Genomic DNA, 17,774 nt, shown 5'->3' on the forward strand with positions numbered 1-17,774 from the left:
GCTCCTCAAAAAACACGTCCAGACACCACTACAACTGCAAATCCCCTACAATTGAAGCAACAGGGAGGAGTCAGAGGAGTAGGGAGGCGATGTGTTTTCAGGTTTGGTGTGAAATGTTCAAGTGATGCAAATCTAGGTTTTTTTCTTTCTCACCGTTTTTCTGATATACAAAAAACTTGGTGTGATAGAGTTCCGGCCAGGCACAAACCACCATTATTCATTTCTCCTTCACGATCAATTTTCAGTTAGCACTTCTGTGAATTCAAAGGTTCATCACACCAAAGTCCCTGATTGGTCAGAGTTTGACCTAGTTTTTAATGGCTGCACGTTTTGCACGTAGATACAGTCATAGAAACTTGTAAAGACCCCCGAAACGTGTGTTAATGAACTATTACTTTCATTGAAAGTGGTTCCTTGAACTTGCTTTGCCAAAGTGAAAGTAGCTTAAATTGGAATGCAAAAGATTTCGATTTGACAGACATTTAAAAACATATTTAACTAAAACAGAAAAAGATTTCCTTTTGATTGAAAAAGTCCAGTTTCTAAGAAAACATTAAACTCAACCCTGTTTTTGCAGAAATTGTGTTGTTTACAGTTTTTTAGCTGCAGTGAATGTCACGCTTTCATCATATTTTTAATGTTTTTCTCAAAACAAAACTCTGAAAAAAGGTTAAAAAATAGATTTTAATAGCTTTGGGCTGAGCTTTTAGGGGTGGTCATTAACTCGTCCTTCTGCAGGGTCCCAGCTCTCCTTCTATTTCACAACAAAACTGCTCCTGATGATTCATAAAAATGTCTGCTTTGATGAAAGGCAGCCTTGAATAATTCCTGTGGCTTTTTGATTTTTGTTGTTGCGGCTGTTAGTGGATCATCTGCTCTGCGGGAGAACAGACGTCATCAAGTGCCGTGCTATTAAACCCAGTCCCCGTAATGATGATAATAACACCAGCAGACCATAATGCGCCGTCTCCGTTTCCATTTGGCCGATAAGCTCCGGGAGTCTCCTCACACAGTCGGCTGTGTCTGATAGAAAAGTGCGTGAGCCGTGTCAGCGGCGGAGAGGGCGCCATCAGCGTTACCGGCGGCAGCGCAGCAGAAAGTGAGCTGGAGGTTGTTTTGGAAATGAAATCAAGTCAGTGTTGTGGAAAGCGCTGCAGGAACAATAATGTTGGAAGATAATTGTGTCGTTCAAGGTTGAAGATCTGAAAATAAAAGTGCAGCGACCGGCGGAGCAGAAACAGACGCACCACGTAAATTAGGAAGATAGTTTTTTTACTCGTTTTATGTTGATGGAGGAGCGCAACGGTGGAGGAAACAAAAGCAACAAGCAGTTTCATGACTCCCATCTCAGCAATGGAAGCTTCAGTCATCCTTTGACTTTGTAGGACCTGCAAATATCTAAAAGCTTGTCGCTTCGGATGAATCTTTCTTCTGGATCATCCAAATGCTCTCTAGCAAACTGTAGACGGGCCTGCACATGTACTGGGGGACACGTCTGGCAGGATTTGAGTCCCTGGATTTGTAGTGTGTTACTAAAGTTAGCCTTTTGTTACTCTGGTCCCAGCTCTCTGCAGGTCAATCACTAGGTCCTCCGTGTGGTTCGGGGATTTTTACTCACCGTTCTTGTGATCATTTTGACCCCATGGGGGGTGAGATCTTGCGGGGAGCCCCAGATGGAGGGAGATTATCAGTGATCTTGTATGTCTTCCACTCCTAATAATATCTCCTACTGCTGATTTCTTCACACCAAGCTGGTTATCTATTGCAGATTCAGTCTTCCTAACCTGGTGCAGGTCAACTATTTAGTTTCTGGTGTCCTCAGACAGCTCTTTGGTCTTAGTGTGACTGTTTGAGGTCCTGGACAGGTATGCTTTATATAAATAGAGACCAAGAAATTTTGTTTGTTTGTAGATGATCAAATACTTATTTTCCACCATACAAATAAATTCTTTCAAAATCAGTCGATGTGATTTTCTGATTTTTTTGTTCTCATTCTCAGATTGCATAACTGATGACTTATCTAATACTTTTTTGCCTCACTGTATGCAATAAAAGTCAACTCCAAAATAAAAAAACCTTCCAAAACAGGTTACCATAAATAAAAAGGGTTTGTTTTTTTTTTAAATTGACATTCACAGCAAAGATGTGTGAATTCTGACTCAGCGGTATTTGTGTGAAAGCTGACTCAGCACTATTGCATTTTTGTTTCCTTCTTCTGTCTTGGCACCCTTTAGCTCCTTCCTTCTTTGGCAAATAAGACATTCAGGGTTTGACTCGTTTTGTTCTTCTCTTCTTACTTTTGCTAACTCAGAACGCATGATTTCATTTTTTAAACATTGTTTAGTTTTTTTATGTTTTAGTCTCTTTCAGCATTCACAAAGCATTTTCTAAATCAAAAAAGAGGCATCATTTTAATCTTCTTGAACTTCATTCTGATCATTTTTATTTTATAAAACAACAAGATAAAACCCTAAAATTCGATTTATTCAATCAAAAATCCAGACATAGACTGAACACGCTGGAATCTCTTTTAATGTTCTCATGTATTCTTTTGAGGATAGAAAATGTGAACATTTGTTGCTAAGAACACTTAATTTAAACGGTGACCAACCTTGAATCAGTCAGAGTTGAAGCGTTAGCTTCTGCCAAACCTGACTGTGATTTTATTTCCTCTCTCCTCACAGAAGCCGCTTTTCTGCAGCACATCTCTAAGTGGGGCTTATCAGTAAAGTAGGGCATTTTCCATCATTCACTGTGAAACCATTTTATTTCTCATCCATTCAAAGTGTTTGTGAAGGGGTTCTGAGACGGTGCTTGTCTTCTGGGATTTGACTACATGTCTGTTGGTGACAGATTCAGTCCCAGACAGAATCCTGCTAACTTTCAGTGAACCAAACTGGATGTGCCACACTTCTGATGTCACTTTTGTTGATTCTTTTTGGTGATAAACTCCGAAAAGGGTTTGATATCTCCATGTTCTGCTGGGAACCCCTAAACCACGTGTCAAAGTCGAGGCCCGCGGGCCGGATCCGGCCCTCAGAGTAATTCTATCTAGCAATTCAGATCATTTTATTTTATTGTTATTAATAGCCCGATGTTACCTTGTATAATTGTGACAAAATATATTTTTATGGAGAGTAAAATATTGAAAGTTATTTAAGGTTTATGTTGATTTATTCTGGAATAATATTACTGTCTTTTTATTATTCATAATTGTGTCCAAAAGTTACGGTTTTAAAGGTTCAACATTTGGCATTCTGATAGATTTTTGGACAAGTTTGGCATTTATTAAGATTTCTTAGTCTATTTTGGAGTTTAGCTAACATTTTAGCTACTTGGTAGTGGCTGTTTTGGCTAATTTTGGCTTTTCTTTTTAAGTTTTTTAGGCTGTTTGGAGTTTAGGCAATATTTCAGCAACATTCTAGCAGTTTTAGTTTAGGCTTTTCTTTAAAGTTTTTTTGGGCTGTTTTGGAGTTCGGCTAATATTTACTTACTAGCTGTTTAGGCTAACTTAGACTGTTCAGTTTTTAGGCTATTTTGAAGTTTAGCTATTTTGTTTTTTGTTTGTTTTTTTGTTTGTGTTTTTTTTGGCTAATTTGGCATTTAACTAATATTTTAGCTGGCTCCAGCGTTTTCAGCTATTAATTAATTTCAGCATCTTCAGCGGCCTAATTCAGCTTACAGCATTCATACTAGCATTATTGCAGTTAACGCTATACATCTAGTTCATAATTATGTTAAAAAGTTACTGTTTTAAAGTTTTAAAAATGGAGTTTTAGAGTGTTCGATAAATGTTTATCCTGTTCGGCCCGCAACTTAACGTGTGTTTTAGATTTTGGCCCCTTGTGTGATTGAGTTTGACACTCCTCCCCTAAACCATGATTTCACCCTGTCAAAGAAGATTGATTTATGACACCAAAAAGAATTCAAGAAAGATTTTTCTGCTGAATTCAGACTCAAATAAACCCAAAATGATGAAGAAATCCCAAGAATAAACGTTGATAAACTGAAACTACACATAACAAAAATGTCCTTGTTTCTCTAAAAGAATCTTTTTTCCTGTGTTTCCAGATGAAGAGGGTTCAGGCTCAGATGTTGGGAAGAAGTTCACCAAATGCAGCACGTGTAAATACGGGGCCGAGTGTGACGAAGACTCGGAGGACACCTGGTGAGAGTTTAAAATGTGGTTTTATGAGCTCACACAGCAGTTTGAAGAAAACCATCAGGTTGCAGGGTCGATGAAGACTTTGAGCAATCCCAGCTGTGCCCTCATTGTGCTTTGATTTATGACAAATGCAAGAAGCCCCATCACAGACCGGGTAGAGATGATGAGCCATAAATTAGACTGTTGAGGATTCACAAGTGTGTGTCCCGAAGATACTTTAAATTCAGCTTCTCAGAGATCAGAGCTGCTGCCCCCTTGAGATCTCAAATTAGGGATTTACGTCCTTCTACGTCTTTACTCTTATGAAGTACATCAACCTCTGTAACTTCTTCACAATTGCTCCGTTTAGTGTATGGAATGAGGCATTTTTTGAACACTTGAACCAAATTCCCACAGGTCAATGCTTCTTTCTGGAGTAAAATGTGGGATTAGGACAGAACCTTTATCTGGATTATTGTCAAAAACAGCTAGAATAGCATTTAAACGTATCTGAATATGCAGTTTTATAGCTCCTAAAAAAACATATTTTTATTAGAAAGAATGAAAGTATTGAGGAAAAAAGTTCAGCAAAAAAAAAAAGGCTGAAAAAGTTTTTCCATGAAAATATCATTTTAATTAGAGAGAGAATTGAAAGTAATGGTTATGAGTCAGAGCGGCACACATGTCCTTTCACAGGATTAAGAAAGAACTCCACTGACATCCTGCACAGAATTAATGAGCCCTGCCATAATTTGACTAAAAGTGTTTTAGCTAATGACGCGGGCCTGATGGAGCTGCTCAGGCTAAGACCACAAACCTCGTTTCCTGAGGACCATGTTTCCACTGTCCCTCCTCCCCCAGGTGCATCTGCAACATTGACTGCAGTGGTCACAACGAGAACCCGGTGTGTGCCACCGATGGATCCTCCTACAACAATCCCTGTCTGGTCCGAGAGGCGTCGTGTATGAAGCAGGAGCAGATCGACGTCAAGCACCTGGGCAGGTGCCTCGGTAAGGTTGATGACCAAACGCCACAGTCGGCCCTCAGTTATTTCAAAACTTTTTATCTTATTAAAACAGAGACTTAATACAGTTTGAAAACAGTATCAAACAAAGGAAAAATTGCATTTAAATACTGCAAAATTTTTAGGAAGAATACAACCATCCAATCGTAAGTTTCTCCTTGGAAGATCAACTATGTTCAAATTTTAAAGAGTTTACACTTTCAGTGCAAACTACGATGAATTCCATCCATGTCTGCAGTTTGTTCATCAGAATCAGTTTCTGGATCTCAATCTTTAGACAAAAAAATAATACAATCCCTTCATTGATTCCTCTGTTTTCTCCAAAGCCTTTTTCACAATCCAAAATATCCAATTTTTCAAACCTTGAATCTTCTTAAACATCAGTTTGTCTTCAGAGGAACCTTCCACTCGTGTTTATGATCAATGTCATATCTGCCCCAAAATGCCTCCAGTCATGACTGAAGCTCCTCCTCTTTGGAGAGTAGATCTTCTCAACACAAAGGCAGACGTATTGAGTCTGCAGCAGAAGCTGGATGGCGGGTTCATCTTCTGATGGGTGCAGTGAACGTCCATGCGTATGGTTTCCTCTCTTTCTTCATTTTATTAATGACGTTATTCTTAAAAACTCCCTCCTACGTTCATGGTGTTTTGAACATGTTCTTATAGCATATGTCTCAAGATGGAGGACATATGCACTAAATTACAAAAGTATTCCCTCACCTGCCTTGACTCACAAATAATCTGAAGTTCCATCCCATTCTTAAGCCATAGATTTCAATATGATGAGGGTCCACCTTTTGCAGCTATTACAGCTTCAACTCTTCTGGGAAGGCTGTCCACAAAGTTGAGGAGTGTCTTTATAGGAATTTTTTACTTTTCTTCCAAAAGCACATTGGTCAGGTCACACACTGATGTCCTATGAAGCCATTTTGGCTAAAAACAGCATAATCATGATTTAAGGTCCACTGGAAACGCTTTTACAGTAGATCAAAAGATGATCGGAGTGACTTCTTTCAGCTGTTCTCCTCTCTGTTCGCTGAAGTTTGAATACAGGAAGATCAGATCTTTCTGTTAACTGTCAGCACACTCCACATCAGTGTAACCTCTCCTGCTGACAGGAGAATGATTTCTGATTTGGTTGATCTTCTGCTAAACGTCATGCTGGCAGTCTGCTGCAGGTGAGTGTAAACAGCTGGAGCTAAAGTGAGGACCTCCGGAGTGACCTAAGAGCAGATTCTGTACCTTCAGGTTGAAAATAAGATCCTACAATCAAATCCAAATTTACAACAAAAATGTCATCGGGGGATCTAGTGATGTTAGATGAGAGGTATAAAAAAGGCTAAATCAATTATTCGTCTGTCATTTAAAGTATTATTCATTCCTCTTTTCTTCATTATTTCCTGTAATAACAATTATAAAATAATATTTTTCAGTCTCAACGTCTTCAAACCTTTTGTTCATGACTTCTTCTTGACATCTACTCATTCAAAACTTTTACTCTCATTTCCTCCTGGTCTCATTTCCATAATATTCTTTTCTTCTTCTAGTGATTTTCTTTTTTCCATTTTATGTCATCATTTTTTTTATTATTCTCAATAGATAAAGACATTTTACCGACATGTTGCTGATGTTCTTCCTCCTTTTTTTTATTACACTGTAAAAAGTTAAATTTAATTTAATTAACAAAAGTTCTGTAATACATACTGTGTTACTTTTAAAAATATTTGTTTTTATTAAATAACATTTTTATATTAAGTAAACCATCAACTCAAAATTTTAATTTAATTTAAACTAATCATTTTAACTGTAACTTATTGCATAACTTTTTGTTAATTGATCAAATATACGCTGTTTACAGCATATGTTGGAGTATCTTTATTTCGGATCTTAATTTTCTTTCATTAATTTATATTTTATGTTTTCCACACACTTTTGTTCTTGGCTCTTTCTGTTCTTCATATTTATTATCATTTTTCATCTTTTTCCTTCCATCTTCCCATCCCTCTAGTTTTCGTTTTCTTAGCTTTAGTTTCTTTATAAATTAAACATGAAGAAGAAAAACTCTCTTGATCTCCACTGAAAACGTTCTCACCTGCAGCTTCGTCTCATCATTTCCCACTGGCTTCCTGGCGTGGTGAAAAGCGGGACTGTAGCCGTTTGATTCCCGCTGAACGCCGTGACAGTTTAATGAATCAGTCTCGTTACGAAACCATGTCAGACAAATTAACGTTTCTAATCAGAGGCATTTTCATTAGGACTCAAACTAAGCATGCAGCAGCAGAGCCGAGCTTCCTCCTGAAATCATCAGAATCCGGTTTACAGCTGGAGAGAATCTGAAGGACAGATCTAGTAGTGATTTGATTATTTCACGTTTCAGATGTTTAAAAACTTCCATCAAATAGACAGCAGTGAAGTGAGAAGCATCCGATGAGGTAAACTCTGAAATGATCTGACTGCTCTCCGGGTGTTGATGCAGAGACGCACAAGAACAAACTGGGATAACTCCTGCAGTCGGCTCCTTTTGCTCTCCTCGCAGCCTCCTTAAATATGCAGAACAAATTTTCCCGAGCATGAGTCATAGATCTTTTGATCCCTCACTTTGCTGTTTTTCCTCAGAACCAGCCAGGGCTGCGAGCGCAGATACAAACCTGATTTGCAGTCACAGTTAGTCGTCTGATGTTGTTCAAAGTGTGAGCAGACACCCAAAGATCCTGCAGCCCCAGTGAAGCTCCTCACATCTGATCCGTGTTGACGGACTCACCTTGAATCACAATGTGTCATCTCGCCGTCGACGTGCTCGTTGGCAGGAGATGGAGCCCAGCGGGGCCGAGGGATTTTTCATCTGACTGCTCGAGCGTCTCCATTGGTTCAGCCGTAAGTGGGGGGGCGGTCTGGGAGTTTGTGGGGGTCTCAGAGGCCTGAGGTGAAGAGCACCTGCCCCCTCTCCTGATCTGCTGTCACTTCAGGGCACGGGGCCAAACCTGAGACTCATTAATGCGCAGATCCCAAATCCAACAGAGACCCGCGGGTCAAGTCTGGACCTCCAGCTAAAAGTTTTATCCCCCAGTAAGAAGAATTACAGAAGAAATCCATAATTGATACAAGTACTGTGTTTCTCTCCATTGTCAGAGGTCCAAACACCCACCAGCCGTTTTCTCATGAATCTTTTATGGAATAATTATTGCTTTGATACTAAGCTGTCTGCGGACAAAAAATTTGGCAAATGGAAGGAAAAAGAAAAAGTTGATGCCATCTTCTTACATAACATGACATTTTGTGAATGCTTTTATTCAACTTAAGTTGGCTACTTTGATACATTTGTTTTTCACACACGACGTCAAAACTGGAGAGAAACAAATCATCTGGAAAAGCAACGCAGTTCCAACAGCTGCTCAAATGCCAATGCAGAAAACTGTTTATATGATAATGAACCAGGATGGAGAAAAGCAGGAAGAAGAAAGTTCTCACTGGTTCTCTGACGATCAGACTTGACTTGTTGGGGCACCATAGTTGTTCACACAACATTTTTTCATAATCCTACACCGATCATCTTTTGATCTGTTGTAAAATATTTTTGAATCTTATATTTATGATTATGTTGATTTTAACCAAAAGTGTTCTTGCAGAATAACAGTAGTTCATTAGAAATTCACCTCTTATGACCCACCAGGTGCATTTTCTACTTCTCAAATGTGTTTTTGTTTTCATCTTCTCCTGATTCGTCACAATTTAAAATAAATTCACAGAAACACAATTTAAAGCCTTTATATATGTCCTCCATCGTCGGAGAAATGCCACAAGAACACCATTTTCATGGGAGTTGGTCTTTAAAGCTTTTCATGATTCTTCTATAAAAGAAAACTACCAGAAAGGAACCAATTCTGGAGGGCCGAATGTGTCGGAATAAAAGCGCCTTTACAGACTCCAGTGATGTGTAATGTGGAATTAGGTGTCTTGCTTGAGAACACAGGGACTGTCCAGCCTGGGATTTAAGCCTTTAACAGACAGTCTGCTGAGGTCAGTGAGCTACAGCCGACTCCAGACCCATCCTGACATGAAATCCTCCATGTCTGTCTGTTCTGATGAAGCTAGAACCTCCATCCCTGTTTTATGATCCCCCTCACCCACTGATGACACGCCCTACTCATGAAACACGCATTTGTTGCGAAAACTGTGTGATCGCTCCTGCAGCTTTCTGCTCCGCTCTGTCAGGCTGCAAAACAAGGAAGGAGGGAGAGCAAAGACAGACAGCAGCAGGGGAAGGGAGGTGAGGATGGAGGGATGTGGGAGGGAGACGGATACAAAGGGAATCGGAGCAAGAGCTCTGTCAATATTTCTTCAGGAACGATGAAGCATTAAAAATGGATGAGTGTGTGTTTTCATGTATTCGTGGCCGACTGTGTGTGTGGATGTGTGAATGCTGAGTATTCTGGTTTATCTACTGTGTGAGGACATGGTTGATAAAGACAGTTTGAAACCCAGTTTCTGTTGATCTTCCAACCTCTGATTAGATAATAAAAAGAAGAAGTAGTCCCCGATGTTAAGAAACTTCGTCCTTAAAAATAAAGATGTGTAAAATTGTACACACTTTCTGGTAAATAAAGTTGACTATCGGAATCAGAAATTAATACTTGCATTTATAACTTTCATTTAAGCTTTAACAACAAAACAAATAAAAATATGGGAAGTTTTTTTTTTGTCCTCAGTGTCCTTGAGAAAGAAAGTCCATGTGATGTCCCCACAAGGATATCAGCGCAAGTTTGCGTGTGTGTTTGTTTGCTTTTTATCATTCCTGGCAATGTTTCCGCAGACAGCATGAAAATTCTCAGCCTATCAACAGCAAAATAACCCCAACAACAAGCCAAAACGAAGCCGATTGCTTCCTTTGTTTCAGAAGTCTTCTTTTTGCCAGCACCCATCACCGTCTGCACACACACACACACTGACACACACGAAAGGAATAGATTGACTCTTTACCACCTCCACTCTGATAAAAAGGAGTGAGCCTTGGATTGGTATCATCCCTCGACACCCCCTCCTCCTGCTTCAGTCTGTCCTAAAGGGTAAACAAAACACACAATCCTGAGAAGACAAGGTTAGAGAGAACAAACAGGAAGTTATGTGATGACAGCAAACCCAGCTAATAAAAATCCTCCAAAACCAACACCTGGATGTAAGGCTGAAGGTTCTTCCATCATTTTACTCCACTGATCTTAAAAAAAGACCAAAAGCTCATACTTGCTCCAGCAGCTTTGGATTTTTTCCTGTTTTACCTCTATTATGGTTTGTCCTGAATTTCTTTGAGGCTTTATTCTGATGCCTCAGACTTAAATCTGAAGCAGTAAACAATGTTTTCACATAGCGGTGTGTTTACATGTCAGGAAAACATCCGTTCCTGGGAGAATCTCATAATCACCCACAGATGTGCAACTCTTTCTTTAAAGCCCACTGGGTTTTTTTTTCTTCTTTTCTTTCGAGTGTGGTCAAAATGTTCATATTTGCGGTGAATTTCAAAGTGAGACCACACTAAATTGACCTCTTACTTCCTGCACTGGATTAAATTAAAAAAAACAACCCATCCATCCATCTTTAGCTGTTTATGTGGAACCGTGCAGGAGCAGGAAGCATCATTTTTCAGCTTCTCCAGCACATCTGAGGAGAGTCACCTTCAGGACACTCCATGAAGTCATGGGGTCTGCCAGTTGGCTGTGGAAAATATGGATGGAGGTGGTTCTGAAGCCCGTCTGATGGTCATCTCCATCTTTATTAGCTGTTAAACGATGCCCAGTAAAGCTGTATTAAGAGCTGAGGATTATACAGTCAACCACCATGTTTTAGGGAGGGTTCAGCCATCTAGTGGTTGGTCTGGGAACTGTTCTTTGATTTACTTTAACTTTTCAACCGTTAACACGATCAGCGTAATTCCAGCAGATTGTAAAGGAGAAAAGTGGCACGGCGATTGAAAGGTCTATGTTAAAGATTTTGTGTTTTAAGCGTCACCAGTGAGGCCTCAGGTGTTAAGGGGTTAACTGACCTCCAACAGGTCAGACATGGGTTGTGTCCGAATTCCCCCCCCTAATCACTACATAGTGTGTTCGCCATTTTCTAGTGCTGTCCGAATCTACTAATTCCAAGTCGAGTGCACTCAAAATTCTCCATAAGTCTGCGAAAAACTAGCGTACATTGATGTTCACTAAATTAGCAGATATAGACCACAATGCATTGCGGTAGAACATTTTCGAACAAAAAAAAACGTGTTTTAATGCAATATTTGAATAAATTATCCACGTTTTCGCCATCAGAAGACGGTGGAGTCATAAGTAAACAGTGAAATGTTGGTTTTTATTCGATTTTTACTTTTTAGAAAAACAAAAGAAAAGTAGTGAGCATCGTGTCCAAATTACCTTTAAAATCCAGGACACTATATAGTTTAGTTTTAGTAGTTGGGGGTCAGATAAGATCAATCAGATCAGACTTTTATCGATTTTCTGTCTGCTTCAATGTGGAGCTGCATCAGAAGGAAATATCCTAAAATCTGAACACCAGCAGGCAGAATATGAAAGCACTGAAAACTGATAAGTATGTAGACATGTGATGAGAATTTTTTACTCTAGCTTATTGCAGAGAGCATGTAAGAAGAGAAAGGTGATGAGAGGAGCTCCACAAGCTGCAGATCTGAGAGTCAGATGGCTCCACCAAGAGGCAGCGAAGAAAGCAGCAGAAATACAGAATACTTTGGCTCTCAGCTTGATGATTAAAACTGTCTGCTGCAGTTTGACTGTCAAACAGAAAACCACATGTTCTCGACAGGACTTTTATTGTGAAAGAGCTCTATCTCTACCAAATGAATTGTCAGAAAACATGGACACATACGGATTTAGAGTTAATGAATTTATGTCACCTTGACAAAAACCTTTCATTTTCAGGGCTGGTTTTGTTTCCTCCTCTCACACATACCTAGAAAGGAAACACATGCTTTACTAACTGCTGATGGTAAAGTTTGGTTTAACATCCTTCTGTCTTCTTTACAGCTGATAATCAAAAACCAGGAAAGAAAGACGACAGCAGCCCCTTCAAAAAGAATGTTTTGGGTAAGAAGCCTTTCTTTTCTTTTTAATCATGCCATATATCTATTGTAATATATAATGATATAACCATAACTCACAAAAAATCTATATATTTTTAGTATTTCATTTGGTTATGTCAAATAAAGCCTTTTCCATGTCATCTGGAGAAATGTAATGTCATAATCTTGTAATTAAGTGGTTTTACGAAACAAGTTTTTTGAGCTGATAAAGAACTGATGTCTATAGAGAATTCTCATGGACTTCCATTTGACTTCCATTTAAGAAAATATTTGAGAGATACTTTAGTTTTTAATCCTGAATTGGGGGCCAAAGTTTTCCTAACTTGCTGCTACAGAAAAAGGACAGTCACTCCAAGTGCTTTCCAATTAAAAAAAGGTTACAAAAAACATACTCTTCCACATGAAAGACTGTAAACTGTATGTGAATGTGCTGAGAAGCCGTAACTGCGGGGTAAAGAATCACTTTGAAGCGCTCAATGACGTCCTCACAGGAGGGCAACAAATCAGCAAAAACAGAGCCGGGAATCTGTGCTGACACTGAAACTGAAGGAGATCTGGGGGTTTTCAGGCAGATCCCAGCGTGACAGAGTCATTTCTTATAATTAAAGTGGTGGATTAGAGGTGCACAGCGAGGGCGCTTTGCATACCACCCTGCAGCGTGATGCAAATATTGAGTTTGGAGATCAGAGAGGAGGAAGAAGCACTTTATTATCATCAGCGCTCTCAGAAATACTACGACTGGGAGATCTCAGGAGGAAAGTTCCTTTACTGTCGCTTCCCTGCGAGTTTAAACTCGGACTCGGATGAACAATGAAAGGATTGGATTAAACGGCCTGTCAACAAAGCGAAAAGTGAAGGGCACAGCAGCACATTCGGCTTCTCGTACAGTGAAATAAAGGAGAGAGGAGGCTGCTTTCACTGGCGTCTGCAGGGCTCCATCCAGGTGATGCAGTGACCTACATTCAGCCCGTCTACCGAATTAAGAACTCAACTCTTAAGAGAAGAACTTGAGCTTTTAGCTGGACTATAAAATGAATCAGGAACAACTGCAAGCAGAATATTTACAGATACAGCAGTTCCACTTAAAGAAAGAAAGTCCATTTGGTCATTTAAAGCCCTTCAGAGATTTACAGGTTAGCCCAACGATTATAGAAATTTGTTTACTTCTTCTTTACATGTAAACAATATTTTTGTATATACATTTAGATAATTTTAAACCAGAAGTGCCTCAATTCAGACAGATTTATCCTTTTTATTTAGACTGAAATGTAGAAACTTTTTCAGCTCCAGGGGAGGAGCTTAATCCAGGCTCTAAAACAGGGGTATTCAAGTCCAGGCCTCGAGGGCCGGTGTCCTACATGTTTTCCAACCAACCTTCCATTGAAGCTCCTTATTGGCTGCTAATTTCCAGGATCAGGTATGTTTAGCCAATAAGGAGCTTCAATGGAAGGTTGGTTGGAAAACATGTAGGACACCGGCCCTCGAGGCCTGGACTTGAATACCCCTGCTCTAAAAGCTGCTGAATGCTGATGTCTTCCCCTCCTGAGTTGCTTTTAAATAAGACTTGAATCAGATATAAATGTTCTATAGTGCCCAGTTTAAAGTGACAAAAACAGAACATGGTCAAAATACCAACTGTGTCTATGAAAGCTGCCAAGTGTTACTTCAACTTGTATCTAAGATACACAGTATCTCTTCTGTTACCTTGCTATCATTTTTTAGCTTTAACATTTTTCTTAAATTTTGACAGATTTCTATGTTTGTTTTATTTTTAATTGTAGTTCTCATGATTTACTGAGTATGCATGCTGCGGACATTTGTATAAAAGGGCTGTGTAAATAAATTTTGTTTAAATTGTAAGTAGAAGTGTCGGTGATTCATAAAATAATTATGATTCATAATATTTTTTTAAATAATTTTTCATCCCCTTTTTGTGTGATACAACCCTTTCATTTCAGGAGGTAAACATTTTTTTACACTGTAGAGTTTCTTTAGATGTTTCTATGTAAAAACTATCATTCAGAAAAAGAAAAAAGTCTGAGAAGATTAAAAGTTTTTGTTTCATTACGACAGCAAAAATTACATTTATATATATTTGTAAAAAATGGGGTCAGATTACATTTTAAAAGTGCTTGAATCCACTAGTGACAATTGCGTATCACCAATCTGGAAATATGTTAAGTTAAAAAAAACATCGTGTAGGTTAAGTGCATAACTTCAATTTGTTTGCCTGCTTTTTTTTATTTATTTTTTTTTAGAAAAAGCAGGTCTGGATCATGGAGAGAGTTTCTATGCCGGGATGCCCCCCTGCTCTGACAGCTACTACTGCGTGCACGGGAAGTGTGAGACCACAAACAACATCCCCTCCTGCAGGTCTGTGACGCCGTTGTGCTCCTGATTTAACGTTGATTATCTGCTTTGATAATGAAGCCGTAGTGTCAATATGGAGAAGAGGCTTATATTTCATTTTTTTGGAAATCCAGATACTCTTTAAGGCTTAACTTTTTAATTATTGGCTTTTCATTTGAACTATTTTACACCACCACGTTTGGTTCAAACTAGGAATGTCTTGATCTGACACACACATTTCTTTTTACAGTTACAAAACTTTTTTGCAAACCGACAAATTTTTGCTTCTACAAGTAAAAAGTCATATGCCAATAAATTGTGTTGTCCCTAGTCCAAAGCATGTAAAGGCGTGTCATTCATTATCATCCTCCACCCCTTTGAGCAGAGACCACAGGACTGTCTCAGTGTGAAAGACGTGTACCTCCTTTGTTTGTTAAATCCAGACATTTGTATTACTCAGGTGTGACACAGGCTACAAAGGTGCTCAGTGTGACGAGCCGCTGGACTTCAACATCCTCTACGTGGTTCCCAGCAGACAGAAGCTGCGTTACGTTCTTATCGCTGCCTTCATCGGTGCCGTGCAGATAGCCATCATCGTGGCCGTGGTGATGTGCATCACTAGGTAGGAAAAACAATTAACTTACATATACAAGTATATAAATGTGGATATTTAATTAAATATATTATACTGTATATATTTATATATATATATATATATATATATATATATATATATATATATAAAACGTTTTACCAAATGTATTATGTTCCCATATGTATATATATATATATTTATTTATATATATATACAAACATAATATATTTAATATAACGTAATATATATATATACATATATAAACTACTATTTTATGTATATAAAAACAATATATAACATTATATGTAATATATACTATTGCATAATATACATTATAATATATATGATATAGCATGTAATATTTAATATTTTAGCTTTTTCTAAAAGGAAACTTTTTTCTGTTTCTTTAGAAAATGTCCTAAAAACAACAGAGGACGCCGTCAAAAACAAAACATGGGACACTTTTCTTCGGACACTAACTCCCGGATGGTATAGCTGTGTTTGTTGACGGTTCTTTTTGATAATTTTTTTGTTTATTTTTACAGCGTGGAAAAACCATTTTTAACTGTAGTTGTAGTATTAATAAAGAATGGGGATATTTATTTAATGGGGCCTTACGCTTCCCTTTTTTTTTGGTTTTGGATGGAATTTGTGCGCCTTTATTGTGTCAAGTTTTTGTTTTTCCGACGTTTCAAGATCAAGAAGCCAAATCATCGCAGCCCAGCATCATGTTTTGTCACGTTACGTCTGTGGACGTTTGCGGTTCTTTTCTGTGCTGTTTACTACAAACTGTTGATTCCCTTTTTCTGTTTAGCTCTTTACTGATGATGAGCAGCTGATGACCAAATGCAGTTTGTTTTCAATGTTTTGTTGGAGGTGCGGGGAGGGGGTCACACAGTGTGATAGATTTGTTTACACTTATTCTTTGGTATGAAACTCCATGTAAAGTCTCCACTGTATTAAAATAAGCTAACTGTTTATTTTATTTTTTTCTTAAAGTAGTTTTTATACATTTTTTAATTTCGATTTTGGATTCTAGTTCCTGTATATTAGCATGACTTGTGAAAACTGTGTACTGTGGCGTAGTTTAAACTTTTTCGAAGGTAATGCTGTCATCCTCGATGCTGCCTCCATCGCCCTCAGCTGGCAGGAAAGTGGAAAGACAAGGACCGTGAGAGGAGATGGCGTCTTTGAGTGTAAACTAGAAGAATGTGTCATATTAGCATTGAAAAACCACACCGACCGTTGTACATGTCATTATCGGCTTAGGAGCCTGAATGTTTCCCATCTTTGTCCGTCTGAAGTCATAATTGTATTAGAATGATGTCAAGGTCAAAAGGTTACCGTTTGATTACGTTTTGTTTTTTTGAGTAGGAGAGACTATTTTTTGTTTGTTTGTTTCACATTTTCTCTTCTGCAACACATTCCAAGTGCACAAAACCTGATAAAAAAACAAGAAAAAACAATCAAGAAACTGTGGGCCAAACATAAAACATGTTTCAGAGAAGAGCACTTTTTTAAAAAATATATTAATGTCTTTGGCTACAAATTTATTTGATTCCTAGCTTCATGTTCTTGCTTAAATGCTATAACAGATGTTACCACTAGAGGGCAGTAAAGAAAACTGACAACTAAAAGATAATAACGAGGATGAAATGTGGTTATTTATCCCAGCTGGATCTTGAAGTCTCTAAACCGAACAGTCTCCGGTTCGATTTTGTCCAACACTGCCCCTACTGGTCACCTGCATATTGCATCTGTAGTAGCGTTCATTTCGGAGGCCATCTGTCACAGCTGCCATCTTTACAAAAACAGGTCATGAATTTAGGCATAAAATATTGTCTGGAGATGGTTTTCATGAATGCATGTCTGTAAGGATCCATGTGGATCCGGACGATCTGCCCAAGCTCCGCCCTGCCTGAGACTGTCAGCCGCAGCGCGTGAGGGGTCTGCGCATGTGTCGGGGAAGAATGCTGGATGCTCGTTTCGTGCTCCGTCTGTATTTCATGTTTGTACTGTGTTCGAGTCCCGTCCTTGATAAACTGTTGGACTCACCCTTTCTTTTTCATGATGTTTGGACAAACACAATAAACTAATCTCAACAAATTTGGGACTTTTGACTTGTTTTATTACAATATAACTGTTGGAGATAGCTACACATTCAATGTCTTAACAAACAAAAACCGCTTGTACATAAGATTCGGGTATTTGCCAAAATGTTCTTCACTTGAGAATTTTTCTACCGTAACACTTCTACCGTTTATGCTATTAACGTATCTGAAGTGTTCCACATCAGTGCAAAGCCACTTCTGTCCACATCAGAATCTGTTGGAATTGTGTTAAATGGTCAAAGAGTTCCGATAGTTCAAAGACCATGTGTCATTCTGCTGTCGCTAGTGACATCTCTGGTGTAAAAAGGTTGAATTACATGTAAAAACAAGGTTTACTATTTCATTTATATTATAGGAGAGGCTTATGTGACGAAGAGGCTGAGACTTTAGGATCCATTTGCAAATGGTTTAATGGAACAGGGCAAGGGCAAGACATCAAAAATGTGTAAGACGCCAAAAAGCCA

At 38.6% G+C, this 17,774-nt stretch overlaps 1 protein-coding gene across 1 annotated transcript in view; it reads left to right on the forward strand.

Annotated features, from left to right (window-relative positions):
* tmeff1a (transmembrane protein with EGF-like and two follistatin-like domains 1a) overlaps positions 1-17,305 on the forward strand; it is a gene marked incomplete in the record, with an annotated part of 100,604 nt that extends 83,299 nt beyond the window's left edge. The window contains 6 exon segments of the mRNA XM_024268855.2: positions 4,072-4,168; positions 5,006-5,154; positions 12,200-12,259; positions 14,514-14,628; positions 15,065-15,226; positions 15,610-17,305. Of these exon segments, the coding sequence (XP_024124623.1) occupies positions 4,072-4,168; positions 5,006-5,154; positions 12,200-12,259; positions 14,514-14,628; positions 15,065-15,226; positions 15,610-15,694 (668 nt within the window).
* Between the last annotated feature and the right edge of the window lie 469 nt (positions 17,306-17,774).

The sequence above is a fragment of the Oryzias melastigma genome, linkage group LG17 (genome assembly GCF_002922805.2).
Source record: "Oryzias melastigma strain HK-1 linkage group LG17, ASM292280v2, whole genome shotgun sequence".
Lineage (NCBI taxonomy): Eukaryota > Metazoa > Chordata > Actinopteri > Beloniformes > Adrianichthyidae > Oryzias > Oryzias melastigma.